This window comes from Electrona antarctica (genome assembly GCF_951216825.1).
Source record: "Electrona antarctica genome assembly, chromosome: 6".
NCBI lineage: Eukaryota > Metazoa > Chordata > Actinopteri > Myctophiformes > Myctophidae > Electrona > Electrona antarctica.
The window spans coordinates 16,531,822-16,556,044 of record NC_136811.1 but is presented as its reverse complement, the minus strand read 5'-3'; the positions used below and the strand labels follow the sequence as shown (position 1 = coordinate 16,556,044).

Sequence of the window (24,223 nt, the reverse complement as noted above, 5' to 3'; positions counted from 1 at the left end):
GGGTGGGTGGGTTGAGAGTAAAAACAGCAAGTTTGCTGAGAGGTGAACACCGCTTATCACCACTGCTCAGTGATGTAATTTTGTACTAGTGATCCACCCACCCAGTTCTGTGGGTGGATGGATCTCCGAACAGATTGTATAGTCTGAGGTGCAACAATTCCGTAGTACATCTGTTGACCAAAAGAGAGCCTTTTGCAACCATTTGCTGGGCTCTTCTTATTTGCATTTTTCTTTCTGATTTTTAGGTGCACACTGTCACTAGACCTTTTTTTTTTGTTGCTATGGATGGACTATCTGTAAATTGCATTAGTTTGGATGTGCAAATATTTCATGTACTGCATTCACTGGACTAACTCATTTTAAAGAGTACTGGTATGTTCATAGTGTATTATAATGTGCATTCAAAATGGAGCTGATACTGGTCAGCCAGGCTCTGCCACTTCATAGGCAGAAAGTAAAAAAGAAGAAAAAAAAACACACATGGGAATTCACCACTAGGAATGAAGACTAAATATAGACGATGTGACTGAAATAGTAAAGTCTTACAATGGATGGAGCTATGCAAGACCTTGGCCTACATGTGATTCTCAAGATCAGTGTGTGTGTGTGTGTATATATATATATATATATATATATATATATATATATATATATATATATATATACACACACACGCGCGCGTGCGCGTGTGTGTGTGTCATCATCATCATGCACCTGTTCATGTGCTACACCGTAGTCTGTACTGCACTGTGCTCTGTGCTGGTGTTACACTAACACTAAAACTCAGCTTCCCATCATGCACCTGTGCACAGTGTGAAGCTCAACAGCACCACTGCGTCACATGTTGGTACTCTAAACAGACATACAGTATACATACAAAGGCACACACATTGCTGTTCCTTGGAGTGGCTGCACCACTCAAAAATATAAACCTCAATGGGAACAGTTTCCGTTAGACCATTTAAAGAAGTTCTCTTTTTTTTAAAAGAGGATTAAACTTAAGGCATAAATCATTAACACTTATACCGCCATTGGCCGAGATCTACGTCAATTAAAGCTCATTATTTAATAAAACCCTCAACGCCATTGCCGTAGATTAATGGCAATTGTGCTTTTATAGTGCTTTCGATCGATCAAGCCATAATGCATCTTACAGGTTGCTAGCTGTTGTTGGGTCGCCCATCTTAGATCGTCGGCACCATAAACACCCATCTGTTTCTTTCAATCGCCTGTATCTCCTATTCCTTGTCCCAGATGGCATTTTTTGTCAAAACAAGGTTTATTTGACGGCACAGAGCCGACGATGTGACACCCTCCACTGCACTGGGTTAGCTCCGTCTGATACATGGGACCTAAACACGCATCGTCCAACTTCCTAGTTTATGATCAGTTCCGGAAGTCTGGAAATGTGGCTTTTCAAAATATGGTGCTTAATAACAGAATGTGATAACAGCAATATTTAAAATAATTGCATTTTTGCAATAACCTATCCAAAAGACCATATGCTTTCTTTCATAACCCTCATCATGGGAATTCGGAAAGTAAATTAGGTCAATATAATTAGGCTAGTCCATAGAATCCAACAGGCAATTCAAATGCTTGCGTGATCAACTACCTAGTACAGAATGTGAAAATAATCAAAAGAAAATAATAAGAGAAATAATGAGAAATAATGTCAACCCTCATCAGGTTTCAGGTTCAGTTGACCCTGATGAAGGCCCATGCAGGCCGAAACGCGTTGGTCGTGTTTTTAAACCCTTGTTTTTAATATTTAACTAATCAATGAAATAAAGGATTTTTCTACTTCTACTGGACAGAGCTGCCTTGGGCCCTCTTTTAAGTTTGCCACCTTATATCTCCTTCCACAGTGACATTGACTCAAGGTATAGAACTTTTTAAGAACTCTTGTGCTTTGCCTCATCAGGTTTTATTGGCCACTGAAACTTGTTATTGCACATCAGGAAAATGATGTGGAGCACACTAGCATAGTCCAGCCACACTGAGCCCAAGGCTCAGCCACAGATCAAAAGTACTCAATAACAACAACGAGTAGTAGTAGTATGCAGATAAGCTCAGACCCAATGGGCAACAAACTGAATTTCAAAAGGGAAATTAAATCTGTCCCTAGTTGATACCTAATTTGTGGGCTGCATGAGAGGGACATGTGTGGGTCTAATACCTGAGCTCTGACTTGATTAGAGCGTCCATTGCACGACACGTCTATAGTTAGAAGGGTCGTAGAGGCTGCTGACCGAATACAATCCAATTCAGAGAAGTGAGCCCTCCAAACTGATGACACACCTAAAAGAAAGAAAGAGAATCAAATGAGACTGGGTCATGTCAGCAGCTATACAGTCAGAAATGGCATGCCAAAGCTTGAATACAAACCCTAAAAATACAGTTGTAACTAACTATTTATTACAGTGTGGGGGAAGTCACTATTGTGACACAAAATTATATATTTTTTATTTTATTTTACACAATGACACAATGTTAGAGCCAGGTGAAGTTCTGAAGGAGCAAATCTTTGAGAATATTAATGATGGTGCAGGGTCCATCCCAAAACGCAAAGACAGGCAATAGATACAGGTACTGCTTTAATAGTATGGTCTGTGCGGTGGTAGTAGCAGTATTTATTATAGTTAATTGCTTACTCTGATTAGAATCCGTTTGCATTGTGTGTGTTTGTGTGTGTGTGTGTGTGTGTGTGTGTGTACTATCAGTCCAAGGGTCAGCCCATAAGAAAACACATGTGTCATGCCTCCAACTGTTGGGTGGTGTCTTCTCTTGAGCCTATTACACAGACAGTGTTATCTATTGTTTCAATGAGGCAGAGAAAGCCACTGCACCTCCTGATTGGATTTAAAGCTACCCCCCCCCCCCCCCCCACACACACACACACACACACACACACACACACACACCATGCTTGTTAATAATCCTACATTTTCATTACAGATTACAGAAAATGAGAATGAGGACCTAAAATGAATCCTTTACTTCCAAGACAATTTAGGTTGTAGGCCTACTCGACAACCTGTTCTATGTAGTGCTCCACTAAGTGGAATAGAAACATGGATGCAGCCCATACAGGGAAACTGCCGAGAAGAGAACAACAGATGCCATCATCGGCACTCAGAGACTGAGTGACCAGGCAGACAGTCTGGTGGTGATCTGATTCTGAACCAGAAGAACAAAGGCTCTTTTTTGAATAACTGGTTGACTTGAAACAGCCAACAACTGCACACTAATCAAAGCAACCAAAACAAAGTGACGGAAATGAAATAAAATAAATAAATAGGGAAGCTGTTCTTCACAGCATGGCCCCGTGTTCCCGAAGAGCTAGCGAAGAAGACGAGCGAGGCCTTTTAAAAGTCGACTGATACTACTTGCTAATAACAACACGCTTAAATGTCCCAGTAAACCTCACTGTTTTTGAGAGTGCATTTTTAACAAGGATTGGCTAGATGCAGCCCAAAGAGTTTTCCTGCAGTTGTCGGGCATTTAAGATCTGATTCTTTGGATTAACAATGTTAAAATGGTTTGGTTATTGCAGACATCAGATCAGCTAAGCTAACTAGCTAACTAATGTTAGTGACGTTAACAGGCAACAGCCAAAGGCCATCTTTAAATACGAGAAGTGAATTTCCTTTTTTGTGCTAGTGTCCAGTACCTGGATTTTTACTGTTTACTGATTTTACTGATTGTGTGCGTTGTACACATGTACACAATATTGTACGTGCTTAAATATTAACATGAAATATTGGGGAATATTATGCGGATTTCGTGTTTTTGGGTCACATCGTTTTGGTTAAACGGACACCTCGACCTCATTTGGGGTGGGGGAATTCAACCATTCATTCATTGTGGATGTTGTTATACTATACTATATTATATTATTGGCGGTTTTGACAAGGAGCCTAATTATTACATGATTATTGACCAAATAAGAATAAAATACCTCGATGTACCTCATCGATCATATTTCATAATAATCTGTATCCACGTTCAGATACATTGCATTCCGTTTTAATTAAAGGGGAGATGGTCACCATAATAAATATTGCATAATGCCTTCGACAGGTGAGAATCATGAACATTAATTATGATGATGTTTACTGAGGTGAACAGCATCGGACTCGTTTCAGACGATCCCAAGACTGCCTGTGCTAATAAACATTGACGTACGAGGCTCGAGCCTTTCGCTGGACAAACATGACGGAAGAAGGTCGACGCGAGCTTTATTCTGTTGAACATTTCTAGTTTTTAGTTCAGAAAATGCGTCGTTCTGTATCGAGCGAAAGGCTGGCGTGAGGAAGAGTATATTATATTAGCCACTTAGCATTACCCTGCTAGCATCCGGCACGGCAGCAGTGTGAGCTAGCTGTGTGGCTAATGTTAGTTTCATTGCAGGATTGGTTCATTTGCACTTGTTTTGCAGTTATGATAACTGCTGTTGCTTCTTGGATGGCTTTTACTTTCTGCCAATTTCACGGACAAGGCGGGAGGATTTCACAAAGGACCCCTGTACCATCACCTTACACCCGGCTTAGCCAGCTAGCATGCTTAGGCAGTGTATGTGTGTGTGTGTGTGGGGGGGGGGTACTTAAAATATAGCAAAACAAAACGATCGATCGACAGATACTCACTTTACTAGGTGCTTTCGATCATAATAAGGCTCCCCCATCTTCAATGCCACCATCAATCGGCCCGCTGGAACACATCAAGCAATGTATATGCCGACGTCAAGTGATCCATACGGGCTTGAATGTGGAGAAAAGGTCCTCGGCTCACTGCTTCAGCCAGGCTGAGCCAGCTGCTGCTCCAATGTTGCAAAGCTAAAGCTAACCCACAGCTCAATGATGGCAGCCAGTTCAGGACTCCAATGTAATAATACATACATGCAGCAACTTGGCAAGAGTTTGCATCCCACTGTGTGTCGTTATATGTTGACTTTACACTTCATGCGCCGGCGAGGTTCCTTGCTATAACTTTTATTATTGCATATTAACTTTATAGTTACTCCCCCCAGACAGCAGTAACTCTTGCTGCTGCTATGCACTACTTCAGCATCACATGATGAGTGGGGATGGCAACAACATAGCTGGCGCCAACGCTAAACGCCGGTGTTCAATATTATATTATATACACCACTTTGCTTTTGAACTATGCAGCACATAGTCTACTGTACTGTAAAACTGATTGAGAATGTAGGATACACATATGCTCTCTGCCAGTCAGCAATTTCACTTTGGCGTTTGCCCCCCTAGGCTAAGGCATGAGTCAGTGACAGTGAGTGAATGAGTGTAAATATGTAAGTACATTTTATTTACATAGCACTTCTCACAGAGATAACTCACAAAGTGATTTACATACAGTGAGATTAAAAACAAAACAAGGTTAAAGGTTACATTTTACAGAAAAGGCCTGTCTCAAGCAGGACAGCAAATAAACACACATTTCTGAAATAACTTGAAAATGGCAGCTGAACATTTTTGCTCTAGTTGATTATGATAGATATTGTGAATTTGTGATAGCACATATAATATTTTATAATATAACTATTATTATTATTATTATTATTATCAATGATCTCGCAAATTAGACCAATCAGCACCAAACATTTTTAGATACATAAATAATAGAGGGATAGACAGATGGACGGACGGACCAACACTTAACCTTTTATTAATTAGAGAACAGAGAAGTAGTAACACTAGTAACAGTAAATACTAAATATATAAAAGACGGTATGAAGGTGACTTAACAACCGACCTGACTTTCTGTACCCCAATAGGTGGAAGTAGAGGCGGTTATATTATGTAGAAGTACCTCTGCAAATATTACGTTAAAAAAAAGAAATGTCCCAGCATATTTTATACGTTGAAATATTTAACATTTATTTTATAATAATAATAATAGAATTCAATAAGGATCTGATCTAGCCAATAGACAGCTGACAAGATGATTAATGTCAGGTTGGTCACATGAAGTCCGAGATCCACATTGGAGCCATACAGTTCCCATGTTTATATTAAATGCATGCAATATCATGATTAACCCTTATCATAATACTTGTTCTGTATTCTTAGCACCTAATAAAAGGCTCTAAATGTCCATGCTGCTCCAGTGTCCTCTCCTCCTTCTGCAACTTATGTCCTCTATATTGTGATGGCGAAGCAATACAAGTTCACTTCTGCTTTGTGTGTGTGCGTGCGTGCGTGTGCGACTGCGCGTGCATCTATGTGCCATGTGTGTGTGTGTGTGGACGGTTACACCGGTCTCTAGAATTCTGAACTGCTGATGCAACTGTATCCTTTCACACCCTAGTGGCAGTGCAGTTTGGGTTCGGAGCCCTGGGACCCGATGTTAAGCTCTTTGCATCCTACACCTGCTGCCAAACTCATGCACACCATCAGGGCTTATTCTGATTGTCACAGTCCAGTGCCCTGTGCCCATAATAGTTTGCACATGTTTAAGTATATATAGTCTATATATGTTGACAATGAGCATCTTGCTATGTTGGTTTTCTCTGAAATTTCAGTGAGAGAATGAATTAGGACTTCTTAGCCACCATGATTATAGTTATTAGTGGTGGTGAAGTCAGCTATGCAGGCCTGGAATTTCACCACTTGTCGGTGTTTTTGAGTGCTCAAAGGTCAAATTCCAGGGCAGCAATCCCATCAAATTAAACAATTATTTTAAGTCCACAGAAACAATGAAGCACATTTTATAACTTGTATTATTAATTTCTATGTATTAAAAATAAAATGATCCTTAACCATTAATATAAGGGGTGACTTCCATGACATTCCTGGTCGCTCTCAGCTCCCAGCACCATCCAAGGGGAGGAGTGGAGATCATGGACACCTACAGGTACTTGGGTGTTCACTTGAACAAGGAACTGAACTGGACTGGATTGACTATGCTGATGCCCTCTAGTCTACACAGTATGGGTTAGGCAAGCAAGCTGTCCTTCCTGAGGAAGCTCAGGTCCTTGACCTTCAATGTGTGCAATGGGATGTGATGTATCAGTTTGTAGTAGTCAGTGCCCCGTTTGCAGTTGCATGCTGTGTTACAGCAATGTTAGGGACACTGGACAGAGACTGAACAGAGGCCCCTTCTCCACCAGGGTTGAACCAGTTCGGTTCTTTTTTCCTGCCTAATATTGAAGCAGTTCAGTGTGTTTCCACTGAAAATGATTGGTTCAGAACCCTAAATGTCGGTTTGGAACTGGAACCAAAAAATGACTGGCGGTTCCGTGAAACCACCAAGGTTCCAAGAATCGAGTTATTTTGGTGGAAAAGGGGCCAGGCTGTTGAAAAAAGGTCAGTGTGTGGAGGTGATGGTAGACACGAGAAGAAGCTGGAGGGTATATCCAGATTCCTGGCCAATCCCTACCCCCTCCAGAAGGAGGTAGCCTAGTGGTTTAGCCCCAGGGGTTCTGGAATCCTCCCCACACAGAACAATTAACAAAGCTTGAATACATTTTGTTGGTTATACATACATTACATACATTAGTTTTTGACAATAACGTAATATGAAAATCATGCTTTTCGACAACATAGGCTACTATAGTATGTCGTCGTTCATGCTTTTAAATGATAAAAAAGAAATTATGTGTTTAGTGGCTTGAGCAACAAGTTGAGAGTGAGCAGCCGAAGTGAATATTGGAGCAGTACCATGAAGAATACAACCACTAATCCACAATGGTATCATTATATTATGACTGCAGGCAGTTTATGAGACACCGATTATGAGATTATGATACCCACCGCAGGTACACTAGGTATGACAGAGTTATAAACCAGATCTTTAGAGAGTGTGAACAATCCTAAAGTCCCTGTTTGCTGTCGTGGTCAGTGAACTCCAACGGCCAGCAGATGGAGTCCTTGCTCTTGGGGTTGAGTTAAATGTAGTGTTTTGAACAACATTCAAGATTCAAGAAGTTTGGAGGAAAATAGGCCTACAGGTCAATACAAAACATGCTAAGATGATAAAACCAGAAAAAGCACAAAGACTTGTTTTCATCAGGGTCCTCCATTTTCAATTCATCAGAACATTTACAAATAGGCTATACACAAAAAACAAAAAGAAAGAAAGAAAGAAAGCATCATAAAAACGGTTAGAAAAAAGGGAAAATGTGTACAGTATATGGCAATATAGGGAGGGGACAGGGGAGTCTAGGAATTCATTGATGTGATGTTTCCTATTACTGACACGACACTGTTCACACTTTTGGTACAAGCGTGGTCTGAAGTAGCCTGTTGTAGAAAACGCCTCCAGTCTGGTCTCTGGAGTCTGGATTGTATATTTTTTCCAAAATCTAAGATTTTACCCAAAATAAATTGCAAAAGTAATCGTTCAAGGTTTTTTATGATCCTTAGGTTCAAAATAACATTAAAAATAGAGTATTATATAAATTGTGGATCATGGTAAATTCAGGGGTTGAAAGTTGGAGTACCTTAAAAACCTATAAGGCAAAACAAATCTAATTTTAATTATGCTTTAAGAAGCATGTAATGTGTCAAACTAGGGGGTTTTCATGATTCTGAATCCATTCCAAGCATTAGTTTTGCACGTCAAATACTCCTTGGGCTAAAAACGGCCATAGCCTCTTGTGGCTATGGCCTAATTTAGCCCAATGATGTGTTTTTAGTGCAAAACTAATGCTTGGAATGGATTCAGAATCATGAAAAACCCCTAGTTTTGACACATTACATGCATACATGTTCTGCCTTAGTTTTGCCTTAGGCCTATAGGTTTTTAATGGTACTCCAACTTTCAACCGCTGAATTCACCATGATCCATATTTTACTATTTTGAAAAATCTAAAATAGTTCAAATAGCCATATCTACAAGATCACAACGTGTCAATGTAGATCGGCTAGTTGAACTATTTTAAATTGTTTTTCAAAATAGTGAAAATTGGCAAATAAGTTTATGGATAAGGGGTAATGGGTCGTGCAAGACTGAAGTGGTCATTTGTCCATCAGTCGACTTTGAGGCTTAATCAGGATTTTGGTCAGGACTAGACAGCTGTGGACATTGCTCTTATCTTTGTTTTTATGTATGTAATTTTCTTTTCTTTTCTGGTCTTTGTGTTGTCAAATGTGTGTATATTTGTTGCATACAAGGCCGCTGGGTCGCAAGACAAATTTCAGTGCAAGCTGACATTAAAGTATATCAGGACCTGAATGGAAACAAGACCGCAAGGACAATTTTCGGTGATCCCTTTGGAAGTGTGTTTCACTGTACTGTTGACATTTCTGCCAATAAAGCCATTTCACTGACGGTAACCGGCGATAAATATACATTTATCTATCCTCATTTTATATTTTAAAGAAAGTTAAAGGCATAATGAACATTTGAAAATGTTGCCTATAGGTTAATGTTAATGGTACCCCAACTTTCAACCCCTGAATTTACAATGACCCATTACTTTTTTCATTGACAATTTTAATGTCAGATGACCCTAAGGATCATAAAAACGATTATGGAATTTATTTTGGTTCAAACCTTAGATTGACTGGCATAATAATATTTTATTCTAATCATGTAAACCAAATGGGCCTATTTACGAATGGCAATAAAGCGCTACACAGTAACACACACACATGCACACACAGTCACGCACACGCGCACACACACACGCACACACACACACACACACACACACACACACACACACACACACACACACACACACACACACACACACACACACACACACACACACACACACACACACACACACACACACACACACACACACACACACACACACAATATCAATCTAATTCTGGTCTTCAACTTTCCCCAATGACATTTAACTCAAACCTACATCAAAGGCGCCATCTCCTGGTCGTTGGAGAGCACTGACAACGACAGCAAAGTGACAGGAAGTGATGGGACCCGAATGGAGACAAGACTTTCTTTCTTTCTACGGAAATCCTTTTGGACCAAAATGCCTGGCTGTACCTTGTGCTGTTTGCATTTTTTATATTGTCGAATAAAATATTCAAATACAATCAAATTATTTTTGGACAAGAAGCACCCCCCCATACGACAACCCCCATGCAAACCCCGCCCGCGTTTCCCTTCAGAAAACGAACACACCCTTCAGTTTCACTTCCGCCTTGGCGTCTTTTCTCTTCTCTCTACTCGACGGCTGAAGATACACACGTCGGGAACAGATTCACCTTCGCTAAAGAACTGACTGATTTGGGCTGAGTGAGAATTCTGCCTTGGTAGTCATTTTGTGTAAGTGTGGCGTTATCTGAGTTCAGCGTGGTTTAACTACAGGCTGTGTTTTTGTTTGTTTTACACAGCTCGGACCCAGATGAGCTAAGCTAGCTGCTAACGAGAAGCTGAAGCCAGGCCTTGGAGCCGGAGGCTAACGTTAGCCGAGCTAGCGTAGGACTAGTGAACGAAGATATGTGGTGCAAAATATGTGTGTATATTGTCATCCACGCATTTTCAACTGGAATTACCGTTATGAACAAGAGTTGACAGTTGTACGTCTACGTACCACGGTGTCTTGCTCCGAAAGTGACCGACCTACAAGCTACTGCAAGTCGTCTGCAACGTTGTGAGCTTGCCTTGTAGCTCTATTTTCGGGGCGTGTTGAATGTACAGTTGTGACTCAGTGTGAAATGACGTGACTACGAGTACGAACCCATAATAGTTTTTGTACACTATTGTTGACGTCAAGTTGGTTTAGCAGAGTTTTGACTGTTGGGGTCAATTGTGTATTTGTTTTTAATTATGCGAGTACTGGTTGTTGTCAGCTAGGCTGGCTAGCCAGTATATCCATTGGTCGTTGTAATATGTATTGTACCTTTAAGCACACTGTGTTAACAGTAACAGGATAAAACGGCTACAGCCATGTGGTATCGTTATGCAAAAAAGAGGCGAGTGTGTTGTCGTGTGTACATTGCTATGACACATCCGTGAAGAGATCCCTCCCTTTATTTTGTTGATGATTAATCTGACTGCACAGCACTATTGTATTTTAACTGTGCCACTATTGACCAGAGCTTCTGTGTCACTAGTAATGCTGGCCTGCAGTAATGGTTGTTGGTTTGTCAGGGGAAGTAGTGTGGAGCTGGATTCTTAAATGAAAAGTGGTTTGCTTTGTTAAGTCAGTCACACAGGTGGGACTGCAACAGTTAAAGAAAGTGTAAATGGTGCATTTATATAGCGCATTTATCCAAGGCGCTTTTACAGAGATTGTGCATTACATTCACTCACACACACACATGCTGGAGGAAACCATGCAAGGCACCAACCTGCACATCGGGAGCAATTAGGGGTTCAGTCTTGCTCAAGGACACTTTGACACTAACTCTGGGGGAGCCTGGATTTGAACTGGGAACCTTGCTGTCACTCTACCCCTGAGCCACTGCCGCCCCTAAAGCGTATATCTATTCTACGTCCGAGCATAGACATGGTAATGCCCCGCCTGCCTCTGATTGGCCTACTGACACTGCCGTCTTTCCCCCAAGGTCTCACCAGACTGTCCTCCGAGACGTGAGGTTACTCCGTGGTGGGAAATAATACAAGTACAAGAGAATGGCAGCTTGGCACGCGCGACAGTAACTTGTAGAAGAGGCATTGTTTGTGCCGTTTGCTTTGATTGAATAATTGATTGAACACGTATGTACTATGATTTGATTTGGCTGTGTTCTAAATTAAAGTGTTAGTGTTGATTATCGTGTATTAATCCAATTAAACTAATACTTATACTAAAAAAGATAAAGATCAAGGGAAGAGTAGTTTTTACAGTAAAAGTACAATAATGTTTCAAGTTTACACATGTACAGTCAGTGATGTAAATAGGTTTTGAATGTAATGAGTCCCGGGATGCACAGGTGGTCATTCAAATGAGTCCCAAAAAGTTCTTATGAGTCCCAAAAAAATCACACCTGTGTGAAGTGAGGGGATGCAACTCCATGTGGGGGTTCGTGGGGCGGGGGGGATGTTCCAGACACGCCCGGCGTGCCGCGTCGCGTCCGACACGGTTGAGAATGACAGAGTTACCGTGTGGCGGCCCCGCTACTGTACTGTAATGTACTGGCACCCCCGAAAGCATACAGTTAATACGTGCGTGTGTGTTTGTGTGTGCATTAGGTTGCGCACAGATGGTGAAAAACAACCATGCTGTTTTCGTGCTCATACCCAGACACCCACCCACACACATAGCTCCGTAAGGGAGTGGTTGTACCACTCAAAAATAATAATAATAAAACATTTTATTTTATTTTATAAAAAAAATATATATAAACATATCAAATAGGCCTATACAGTATATTTTTAATGTAGGCTAGTAGTATTAGCAAGCACAACTCTAAGAAATACTAATAGTGGGCAACAGTGGATTTAACATAGCTTAAACCAACCAAAAGTTGTTTGCAGTTGCAATTATTATACTTAGTCAAAATATCGGCGTGTGTTACACAATGTGTGTTTCCCATTGAATCGGGTCTGCTTGTCACGCTAAAACATGTTCCCCTAAATATTTCTGTCGGAGGCAGCGCCGTTTAGTTGAGAGAGTTGCGACATCTCCATTCACTGCTTATTCGTGGGGTCACTGATCACTGTCACTCTCCGTCTCTAAACAGCTCTAGTCTAGAGGCTGCGCTCAGTCAGAGCCAACATGGCGGCGCACAGCGCGCTGTGTTGACAATGTTGTTACAGACTAGTGGTTCTACAAGAACGATTCCTACATATTTTTTATAACATAGGATGAGGTCGGATGCGGGCATGCAAAATGATCGTGTCCGTAGATTATTGTTTTACCGCATTTTTCCCCCCGCGATTTCTTTTTTTTCACGTGGATTATTATTACTGTGTATGCTGACTGAGTACAGTAGTGCATCCCGTGGACGCAGAGGATGAGCGGAGGTTGCGGCCCAAAACTATAAAGTGCGTTTTGGGACGCAAAACGCACCCTATTTACATCACTGCATGTATACCAATAAACAGGCCAACGGCATAAACAATATTAATTTGCCTCTAATACAAAAATAAAAATTACTGCTGCGTCATTCTCTTGTATTATATCGTACTTGTATTATTTATTTATTTCCCACCACGGAGTAACCTTGCGGCATACTATCCAGCATGTATCTTCCACCTCGGAGGAAACTCTGGTAAGGCCGGCAGTGTCGGTAGGCCAATCGGAGACAGGCGGGCCGTTACCATGTCTATGCTCGGACGTAGAAAAGATATACGCACCCCTAAAGTGTCATGAGTGTTTAGCTGGTTGAATCAAAAGCAGGATGTCAGAAATGTTGGCCTCAGTATTTTGTGTGCATGGTCTTATAAATGGTCGCATAAATTGAATCAGTGCGCCCTGAACAGGTTTCCGTTTCCGTCCATCCGACGTGTCAGCACGTCCTAGGGGTCCCAATCGACGCGTCCTAAAGACGTGTGAGGACGTCCTAGAGCATCCTCAATGATACGGGGCGAGATAAGAATATTCTGAATTTTTCCCTTTTTTTAAATTTGTCAGTTCGCCTCTCGGCTACCGTATGCTCCGCTCTGTCCCCATGTTGGCTTATCATTGAGTTAGCGTGGCGGAAAGAATGACTCGTCTCTCCTAATCCAGGGCGCTTTCCGTGGTGTTGAACGGATCGATATACTGGCGCTTCATTTCTGCTCCTCATCCGTCTCTCCCGCAAAATATGAACACTTTTTGGATCATATATCGTATAAACTAAAACGATCGCACTGTAAGCTAGCTATGTAAAGTGAACTTTTTTTAGTAGATTGTTTCCGGGTCATGGCTTTCCGAGTAAAAGCGGCCATGTTGTTCCGGCACCCCAGAGCTCCTATTTTGAAGGACTTCCGGCACTGATTGTGTTAAAGTAAATATAATGATTATGGTGAGGAAACAGCATTATATCTTTTGTTTTTTCCACCACAGTACAGTTTAAATACATTTTAAAATGGGAATCATGTGTTGCCCATTACAGCCATACAGCATGTTTGGGGGAGATGTTTTTCTGGATGTTCTCGTAGGTGTCTGTTATGGCCATATTAGTGTTTTTTGGGCCAGTGATTGACTTATGGGTCCAGTGGCATCATGTTGGTATGCCAAGGAATTTTAAGGTGAGCTAGAGATGCTGTCGGCAATAATGTCATTCTGTACCCCTCTGTTCTGCAGGTGCTGTTATTTGTGCTTTGGCATGGCGGTGGTCATCCGTTTACAGGGACTCGGCGTCACAGCAGGTTCTGAGGACATTCGCTCTTTCTTCAGAGGCCTCAAAATCCCAGATGGTGGGGTGCATATTATTGGTGGGGTACGAGAGGAGGCTTTCATTATCTTTGCCTCTGATGAAGATGCAAGAAGGGCAATGGTTCGGTCGGGGGGTTGCATTAAGGGATGCCCAGTCAACTTGCTGCTGAGCAGTAAGTCAGAAATGCAGAGTATACTTGAGGAAAGTACAAAAACTGCAGAGCTGGAACTAAAGGGGTCACCCAGGGAAACTTCCGGGTGGCATGAAGAGGATGTTTTTGGAGGGGATAGGAGAGCTGACCACATGCAGTCTAATAGAGGAGGTAGACAACCAGGTCATTCTCATGATAAGGCACGCCAGAATCTGAGGTCTCCATCAACCACTGATGATGATGTGTACGTGTTTCTAAAGGGGATGCCTTTCGAAGTGACTGAACAGGATGTCCGTGACTTCTTTCATGGGTTACTTGTCGAGGACATCATCTTAAAAAAAACACAATGGGGCCAAAACAATGGGTATGGTCTAGTCAAATTTGCCACTAGAGAGGACGCAAGAGGTGGCCTGATGAGAGATAAGCAATACATTGGTCCAAGGTATGTGAATGTTATGCCATCACGTCAAGAAAAGTGGCTTCAGTCAGGTGGAAGTTTGGAAGTGGGTGTACATGGTAATGGCAAGTTTGGAAGACGGAGATCGCCGACTCACAGTCCAAGGTCAAGATCTCCTTTGGCCCTGCCAACTCGCAGTCCAAGGTCAAGATCTCCTTTGGCTCTGCCAACTCACAGTCCAAGCCGGTATCCACAACCCCTTACAAGGTCAAGATCTCCTTTGGCCCCACCTACTCACAGTCCAAGCGAGTATCCACAAGTCCGTACAAGGTCAATATCTCCTTTGGCCCACAGTCCCAACTCTTCTTCCAACGAAGATCTTTGTGTCGTCATCAAACATACGCATTTTTCAGTGGAAAAACGTGACATCAAACATTTTTTCAATCACGCAAGACTGGAGGATGACCAGATTCTGTTCGTACTTAACAAAGGAGGGAGATCAAAATGCATCTTTGTGCTTTTCGACAGTCTTGGGGAATACAGTGTGGCCTTAACTCGCAAAAATGAAAAAATATATGACAGAATTGTCTCCGTCTCCCCAATCTCACGTAAGGATATGATGTCCATCCTGGAATCTCATGCCGAGAACGAGAGGCCTCTGGAACAACAAGCCAATCCTTGCGATTCTGAGAAGGTGTGTCTCTATCTGCGTAATATGCCGTTTGATGTACATAAGGTAGAGATCATGGACTTCTTTTTTGGGTACACTATTAAAGAGGACAAAGTGTGGTTGCTGCGGGATCATAAAGGTGCCAGTCTTGGAGAGGCTTTAGTGGTCTTTCGGTCTGAGGGAGAAGCTATGCGTGCTCAGTCTCTGAATGGCCAAAGGTTTCTTGGGACGGAAGTCATGTTGAAGTGCATATCACTGTCTCAGATGCAGGAGTTTGGTGTTGAACTCACAGCAGAACAAGAGTCTATACTAAGAGAGGAGAGGTACTCTGCCAGGAAAAGTGAGGGACCTCATTATCCTGGTGACATGGAGGTTCAAAACTTACGAATGCCCACTGATGGTAACGGGGCAATACAGGTTATAGAGGGGGGTGATCCTTACGCAACAGGATCTTATGCTACACAGGACGGAGGTAACAGAGATTTTGGGCCGCCTGCACCCCAGTTCGATGGACCCACACGTGTGAAGATAGTGAACCTGCCGAGGCGACTCCAAATGGAAGAAATCTATGACTTTTGTTATGGGTATTGTGTGGTCGCCGGATCTGTGACCACTGGGCTCAGACGCATCACAGGGACCTGGAAGCAAGTCGCAAACGTGACGTTTGAGTCACGAGAAGAGGCACTTAGAGCAATAAAAGAACTGAATGGAAGACCAATAGGTCCAAGGAATGTACGGTTGATGTTGAAGGAATAGATTTTTGACTGAAAATGAGACATTTTCACATCATGTAACATGCCCCAAACTGTTTAACAATTTGGTTGACTTTGGACTTGATGATATTCTGAGAAACCGCTTCACCACCCTGTGCGTTTTTGTTTTTTCCTCTACCATAAATGTTTAGTTTTGGTTTTATTTTATTTTTGTTTGATTCAATGTTGGGGATGACCTGAGCTCAAATCTTATTGAAAGATGTTTTGTTAAAACATTTTAATGTACTCGATGTTTAAAAAAATGTCATTTGATAAAAGTACATGAACATGAACATCTGACTCATGTATTCATTTAGATTTAAATTGAATTGTTACCCCATCAAGGTAAAACATCTCTATCAGTAGGCTCAAAGTGTTTGAGCCTACTGATTATTTTTGGTGTTACCAAAGTTATCTTTTTTTTTTACCTCCATATAATGCAATTGCCCTGGACAGCGGATGAGTTGATTATTATAAATAAAAGGCATTTTGATTGCATTATAAAAACACACCATAATGACAAAGTAAGAATTTCATGTGTTTTCTGAATGCTAAGTGCTTCTCTTTTGGGTTCTGGTTAGCTACCCATAGTTAAATTGTGTACACTAAATGTTTATTTTATGACACACCACCAAAGAAAGAGCACAATGGATAATATAGCTCTGTGGCAAGTAGGCCTGTCATTTCTTGATGGCTCAACTATGGAATAGGGCAGAAATTAAAATATTAAGAATTATGTGCATACTGTCAAAAGTAAAGACATTGAGTTTTATAAGAAACTTGGAATTGTGTTTTTGCAGACTAAACAGTCATGTAAATTGATAGGCTGACTTAAAGTCCAGTATGACAATTATGGCTTATGGCAAAACCCAAAGATAACCTTTTTTGTCATCACTTGCTAAGTTAATCAGGTTTTAAATATCTTATTTCAAATAATTAGTCTCTTACTATTCATTATCCTTAATATTTATCTGCTATAATGTAGGTGTTGCTGGTTATTGATCATAGAGCATAAGCTGTAATTGGAATTTCATTCTTATTTGACATGAAATGAAATTGAGAATTCATGCTTTTTTTTGACCGGAGAAAAGCTATTTGTGTTATGGTATGTTTTTGTGCTGAAAACTGACATTCACTGGTTGATTTACATCACTGGCCCTCTATGCTGTCAGTTCAAATCAAATGTCAAATTCACCAAAATTGGCATTCATTAAAATTACAACAAAATGTTACTGAATGTCATAGAAATTGATATGTACCTAATTTACATCTAAAATTGCTAAGAGGCAACTGTAAATTGCTGATTTTATCCTGTGACTACCCAATTTGGGTTGGATCATTGGGTGTGCTCACTCACTATTGTACTGTTAAGGCTCATTCATAGTCTGGATTTTCGGTGGTGCCGCGGTGAAGAGCAAACCACCACTCTCCCCAGCCCTTCTCTCTGTTTTTACTCACCACCGCTCCATGTTATTACAGCTCCGGTGGTCACCTCACCACCGAAAATCCAGACTATGAATAGGCCTTTACCCATTTAACCACAAAGAAATATAATGGCCTACATCTGAAATTAAATGATAATTTAATTAAATGCAGGGGGCATCGCCATGCTGGCTTGTGGTGGACATTTTTGCCACGGACATACAAAATGAGTGAACAATAATATTACCAGAAACACAAAGAGCTATCCCTGAATGACCATAACAGGCCTGCAAGTCAGAGTGTTCAAATGGAATAGGCCAGTCAATCTAAACTAAAAAAGGGCGTGACCCAAAATAAATTGTAAAAGTTAAAGGTTTTTTATGATCCTTATCCCAAATAACATTAAAAATAGTATTATATAAATTGTGGATCATGGTAAATTCGTGTTTAAAGTTGGAGTACCACCCCTAATTATGCTTTAAGAAGCATGTAATGTGTCAAACTAGGGGGTTTTCATGATTCTGAATCCATTCCAAGGAGACTGGCTGTTTTTAGCCCAATCGTGCAAAACTAATGCTTGGAATGGATTCAGAATCATGACAACCCCCTAGTTTGACACATTACATGCTTCTTAAAGCATAATTAAAATTAGATTTGTTTTGCCTTATAGGTTTTTAATGGTACTCCAACTTACAACCCCTGATTTTACCATGATCCACAATTTATATAATACTCTATTTTTCTCTTTGAACGTAAGGATCATCAAAAAACAATTAACCTACTTTTGGGTCAAATCTTAGATTGACTGGCCTAGAACCCAATGGTCCATTTGGTTCCATTTGTACACTCAGTCAGTCTCAGAGTTAAGGGGGTCCTTGCAAATAAAACATTTGCGAACCACCAGCAGTAGTTGGACTCCTAATATGCCATAGTTTCATAGTAAATCATTGTCATACATAGTCTGGAGAAAATCCATGGCAATTTGACATTCAGTAACTGGGTCCTATGTTTAGAAGAAAATCTAACTGATGACCCCTGATACTTACATGGCCAAAATTGAGACGACGCCAGGGTCATCTTCAGAATTGAGAATCATCACTGTTCGCCACGGCACTCAGCGCTTCACTTCACATTCCAGCATGGTAGGTGGCGGTAATGCTCCTAGTTGGCGAAGCTATTCTACCGACGGAAATCCAAATGAAGAATCTGCTTCAGCATCAGCGAGAGAGAAGACAAGACATCAAGACAATACACTCTGGGTCCCATTCACCGCACTGGCTTTTTATTGCTATTTTATCCCAAACAAAATCGCTTCACGTAACTTTCCGGCTCCGAAATACACGGTCTCTTGTGGTAGACTCTTGAGTAAGTTTTGAGTACGTTTTGTCGTTAGCTGTGGGTACACTGGAATGAACGGCTCATTCTCGAGCTAGCCGCTAACTGCTAGCTAGAGGCCTTGGAAAGCCATGGAGGTGTCGCAAATAACATGAGAACAAGAGGGAGGCTCGCAGCTCACTTTAAAATGCTCCATGCTATTTTAGCCACACAGCATCGGTACGACGTTTAGACCACCTTGCGGTCTTTTTTCCAAGTCAGCTGGGAAAAACCAACATACAAGCCAAATTGTAAATGTATTTTTTTTGTCAAGCGACACCGTCTATTATGGATTCTAATTTAAACTCTAGAGACCGCTAATGCAGGTAGAGAGTGCTGTCGTTGTTGGCTAACGTTAGCTTAGCTGTTGTCTTCTGAACGTGAGTCTTCTATTATCTGATTCTGAAGTCTACTCTGAACCATTCGCATCCATTGTGGTTTTAAATGGCTGGTGGTGTATTCGCCATTATTCTCTACCTGTCTTAATTTAAACGATCCCCAGTTTGATCCGAGTAATTCCACGACAAGACTGAGATATGACTTAATCTGATTAACTGCCTCTGGTACTGCTGGCATGCAGTAAGAGTTATTGGTTGATCAGTGCAGGGAAGTGGAGCTGGATTCTAATGTCTTGCTTGGTTCTTTGTATTCTGTGTTTGAGATGCAAGTGATGCCGTCGACAGTGGTTTGGTGTGTTGGCTCCCATGATCCCATCAAGTATATTTGCAATGTCTGCATATGGTGCTTCTTCCTTGGAGAGATGTCGGTTTCTCGTGAAATCGCAACTACACTAAAAGATTGAATGTAATTCTAAACGTGTGTAGCGGACATTAATGCTTATGTTTATGGACCTGGTGTATAAATTGGTTCGTCAAAAGTGGCCAGGCCACTTAAATGAAAGAAAGGGGGTTGTCCTTTATTTATTTATTATAAAGCTCGTGATTATTTTTGGAAATTATATATTAGGATTTTTGCTGTGGTTGTTTTTTCAGGCTCTTCCTAACGAGAACACTTGCTCTTGGTTATGTGTGTTCCTGTTGATGGCCATGTTATCGTTTTCTGGGCCAATAATTGACTGCATTTTGGGCGCAACCCAGAGCATCACATTGGAAGACTATCACAATGATGAAAGAGATGAGCATGGACTTTTGTATATTTAACTTTGAATTGAATTGTTCATAGTTTGTACCTGAGATTGCACACTAATGGCGCTATTAATCTCAGTTAAACTGAATTGCATATGCTTTGAGGCATTGCCAAGGAGACTATTAAATCCCAGAGAACAAGGGAGTGAGCTATGCGTTTGTTAATGCTCATTATCCGATATCTGCAGTCTTATTGCCTATTTTACAGTATTTCAGTGGTGTACCAGTTTGCCATGTTATGATCACACACTGTAAACTAAAGGTTCAGTGGTGTCATGTTGGAATGTCAAGGAATTTGAAGGTGAGCCAGAGATGCTGTCAGCAATAATGTCATTCTGTACCCCTCTGTTCTAATCTGCAGGTGCTGTTATTTGTGCTTCGGAATGGCGGTGGTCATCCGTTTACAGGGACTCGGCGTCACAGCAGGTTCTGAGGACATTCGCAATTTCTTCAGAGGCCTCAAAATCCCAGATGGTGGGGTGCATATTATTGGTGGGGTACGAGAGGAGGCTTTCATTATCTTTGCCTCTGACGAAGATGCAAGAAGGGCAATGGTTCGGTCGGGGGGTTGCATTAAGGGATGCCCAGTCAACTTGCTGCTGAGCAGTAAGTCGGAAATGCAGAGTATACTTGAGGAAAGTACAAAAAATGCTGAGCTGGAACAAAAAGGTTCACACCGGGAAAGGTCCAAGCGGCATCTAGTGGAGGTTTTTGGAAAGGCTAGGAAAGATGACCACATGCAGACTGCTAACAGGGGACATAGCCAGTCAGACCATTCTCATGATGAGGCACGCCAGAAGCTGAAGCCTCAATCAACCAGTGATCCTGTGTGCGTGCTTTTGACGGGAATGCCTTTCTTTGTGACTGAAACTGATGTACGTAACTTTTTTCATGGTTTATCTGTTGAGGGTATAATCTTTGGGAAAAATCAACGTGGCCATAACAATGGGGAAGGTTTCGTCAAATTTGCCACAAGCCAGGATGCAAGAGATGGCCTGATGAGGGATAGGGAATACATTGGTCCAAGGTTTGTGAGAATTAGACCAGTAACAGAAGAAGTTTGGCTTGAGGCAGGTGGTAACTTTGGAGTGGGTGAAAACGGTAACGGCAAGTTCAGAAGAGGGAGCTCGCCAACTTCCAGTCGAAGGTATCCACAGCCCCCTACAAGGTCAAGATCTCCTTTGGCCCCACAAACTCACAGGCCAAGTTATCCACAAGCCTGTACAAGGTCAAGATCTCCTTTGGGCCCTGCAACTCACAGTGCAAGGCAACCACAAGCTCGTACAAGGTCGAGGTCTCCTTTGCCCCCCAGACCCAACTCTCCATCCAATGAAGAGTTTTGTGTCATGTTGGAAAATCTGTCGCATGCTGTGGAAAAGCGTGACATCAAAGAATTTTTCCGTTATAGACTGGAGGATGACCAGATACTCTTCCTACTTGATGACCAAGGAAGAAGAACAAGCTCTCTCTTTGTGCTTTTCAACAGTCTGAGGGACTACTGTTCAGCCTTAACACGCCATAATGAAAAGTTAAATCACAAAAATGTTCACATCTCTCCAATTTCACGTGAGAAGATGATGTCCATCCTGGAATCTCACACCGGGAGACCTGGTCAAGGAGGTAATGTTAATGACTCTGAGAAGGCATGTCTCTATGTGCGTAATATGCCATTTGATGTACGTAAAGTAGAGATCATGGATTTCTTTGAGATGGGTTCTGTTGGGTTCAATATTACGGAGGACAAAGTGTTCTTGCTGCGGGATCATAAAGGTGCTGGTCTTGGAGAGGCTTTAGTGGTCTTTGAGTCTGAGGAGGAGGCTATGAGTGCTCTGCGTTTGGATGGGCAAAGGTTTCTTGGGTCAGTAGTCATGTTGAAGTGCATATCACTGTCTCAGATGCGGGAGTTTGGTGTTGAGCCCCCAGCAGCGCAAGAGTCTATGGCAAGGAAGGAGAGGTACTCTTCCAGGAAAAGTGATGGACCCCATTATCCTGGTGACATGGAGGTTGGAAACTTAAGAATGCCCACGGATGATCTACAGGTTAATATCCATAGACGGAGTGATCCTTACCCAGGAGGATCATATGCTTCACAGGACGGAGGTAACGGATTGAATTATGGAGACTTTGGGCCACCTTCACCCCAGTTCGAGGGTCCCACTTGTCTGAAGCTAGTGAACCTGCCATCGAAAATCAAAATGGATGAAATCTATGACTTTTGTTATGGATATCGTGTGATCCCTGGATCTGTGACCGTACTACATGACAAGAATGGAATGCCAAATGGTTCTGCGACTGTGGTCTTTGATTCCCGCCAGGAGGCGCTTACAGCAGTTAAAGAACTGAGTGGAAGACCAATAGGTGCAAGGAAAATACAGTTGATTTTTGTTTGAAAAGAAAGCGCTTTTCATATGATGTAACCTGTCCTAACTTGTTTCGGACATAACATGACCATATTTTTGAAATATAAGCTTCACTTAGGCTTTTTTCTTTTTGCTCTACAGGAAATGTTATATTGTGATTAGACAACATAGTGTGACTAGTAAATGTGTTTTGTTTTGAGTGTTCTACAATGAAATAATTGTTCAGTTGCTTTCTTCAATGACCTCAGCTTTTACGGGGGGACATTTATGTAAATATAATTTTGTTAATGTAATAAGTGATAAAACCCAGATAAATGGCATGCTGTTGAATTATCTGACTTGTGTATTAATCTTTATTTAAATTTAATTGTATGTATTGTTCGATCATTTTCCAGTTTGCGCAACTGTCTAGCGAGTATTTTTGTGGTTTCTCTCCAAACTCAAAAGTGCTTCTGTTTTAGGAAAAGGAATGACTTTGAGATCTTGTAAGAATCTTTATTTAAATTTAAATTAGTTGTTCTCCACCAGGTAAAATGACTGATGTTGAGCCAACTGATTATTATATCCAAATTATTTAACAATGACTTCACTCTGACGTCACAGGATCCAGTTAAGTCTGATCTAAACTCATAGCAGCTGCATCGTTTGCTCGTGCATTTGTACTTTGTTCAGATTTTTTTTATGAAATACTTGCCATTAATATAGTGGTTGCAACTGTATTAATTGATTGCTTGAGTCCCGTGAAATATGAAGTAGTTCTGGTCATTTTGTGGGGGGCACAGGGGCCACGCATTAAAAGTAAATTCATCCACAAAACGTATTTGTATTGACCTATTTCTAAAATATTAGTGCAACTTTAGTTCATTTTTGACCCCTCTATCACACGGAACTATGCTTTTTGTGTCCATATCACTGCCCAAAAAATAGTTCCATGTGATAGAAGGGGTCAAAGTTGAACGAAAGTTGCGCTAATATTTTAGAAATGGTTCAACAATACAAATGACGTTAGTTTTGTGAATTAATTTACTTTTACTGTGTGGCCCCAGTGTCTCCCACAGAACTGGAACTACTTAATATTGACCAAAACCAGAGCAGAACTCCCACCACGGGACTCGGGCAATCGATTTTATACGGTTGCAACCACTATTAATTTCATACAGCTTAAGTTAAAAAAAATCTGAACTATTCCATATAATATGGTGTAGAAAAGTCAGAATATCAAGTACCAAAACGGTGTGTGGCAGGTACACTTGTACTATTTATTTTGTTCCTAAGATTAATTGAGAATGGTGAGTATTCACACGAATGTACAGGCCTACATTACAATGATTATGATAGGCCCACCTAAAGTAAATTATCTGATCACCATTGTCCCTGTGTAATTATCCACTAAACTTGGCTTTTTAATCACCTTTTATATTTATATATATATACATGTTATAGTATGTCCCTGCAACATATACTAGTGTCATGTCCAGGGGGTGTACTTGTACATCAAGATGCCTCACGGCACGCTAAGGAAACAAGATGGGCTATGGGCCTCATGGCTCAGCAATGGGCTTAGTTATATTTATTTGCTAAAGAATTCCATGTAAATACTGAACTTTAATATAAATATCCTTGCATTCTTTATTAGGCTCTGGTTGGAATGTAATTCCTATTATGGTGTTTTTTACTGCTTTTTTCAATTCCTACTTGGAAAAAATGTT

At 41.2% G+C, this 24,223-nt stretch overlaps 3 protein-coding genes across 5 annotated transcripts in view; 2 read left to right on the top strand and 1 right to left on the bottom strand.

Moving 5' to 3' along the window:
- setd2 (SET domain containing 2, histone lysine methyltransferase) overlaps window positions 1-5,031 on the bottom strand; it is a 40,330-nt gene extending 35,299 nt beyond the window's left edge. Inside the window, exons 1-2 of the mRNA XM_079504295.1 lie at window positions 4,650-5,031; window positions 2,180-2,301 (exon numbers count right to left, since the gene is read on the bottom strand). Of these exons, the coding sequence (XP_079360421.1) occupies window positions 2,180-2,208 (29 nt within the window). The 5' untranslated portion in view covers window positions 2,209-2,301; window positions 4,650-5,031. The remainder of the gene's footprint in view (window positions 1-2,179; window positions 2,302-4,649) is intronic.
- Window positions 5,032-10,099: 5,068 nt separating this feature from the next.
- LOC306924873 (RNA-binding protein 12B-like) lies at window positions 10,100-16,506 on the top strand. The gene is made up of 2 exons (XM_079503553.1): window positions 10,100-10,263; window positions 14,171-16,506. Exon 2 carries the CDS (start codon window positions 14,193-14,195, stop codon window positions 16,215-16,217), a length of 2,025 nt encoding a protein of 674 aa, XP_079359679.1. The 5' UTR covers window positions 10,100-10,263; window positions 14,171-14,192; the 3' UTR covers window positions 16,218-16,506.
- A 2,309-nt stretch (window positions 16,507-18,815) lies between these two features.
- rbm12bb (RNA binding motif protein 12Bb) lies at window positions 18,816-22,848 on the top strand. 3 transcript variants are annotated; one of them, XM_079503313.1, is made up of 2 exons: window positions 18,816-19,000; window positions 20,516-22,848. In XM_079503313.1, exon 2 carries the CDS (start codon window positions 20,538-20,540, stop codon window positions 22,542-22,544), a length of 2,007 nt encoding a protein of 668 aa, XP_079359439.1. In that variant the 5' UTR covers window positions 18,816-19,000; window positions 20,516-20,537; the 3' UTR covers window positions 22,545-22,848. The 3 variants fall into 3 exon arrangements, with proteins under 3 accessions (XP_079359439.1, XP_079359440.1, XP_079359441.1); XM_079503314.1 differs by having other exon boundaries at window positions 18,816-19,011; XM_079503315.1 differs by lacking the exon at window positions 18,816-19,000 and adding an exon at window positions 19,090-19,260.
- Window positions 22,849-24,223: the final 1,375 nt, after the last annotated feature.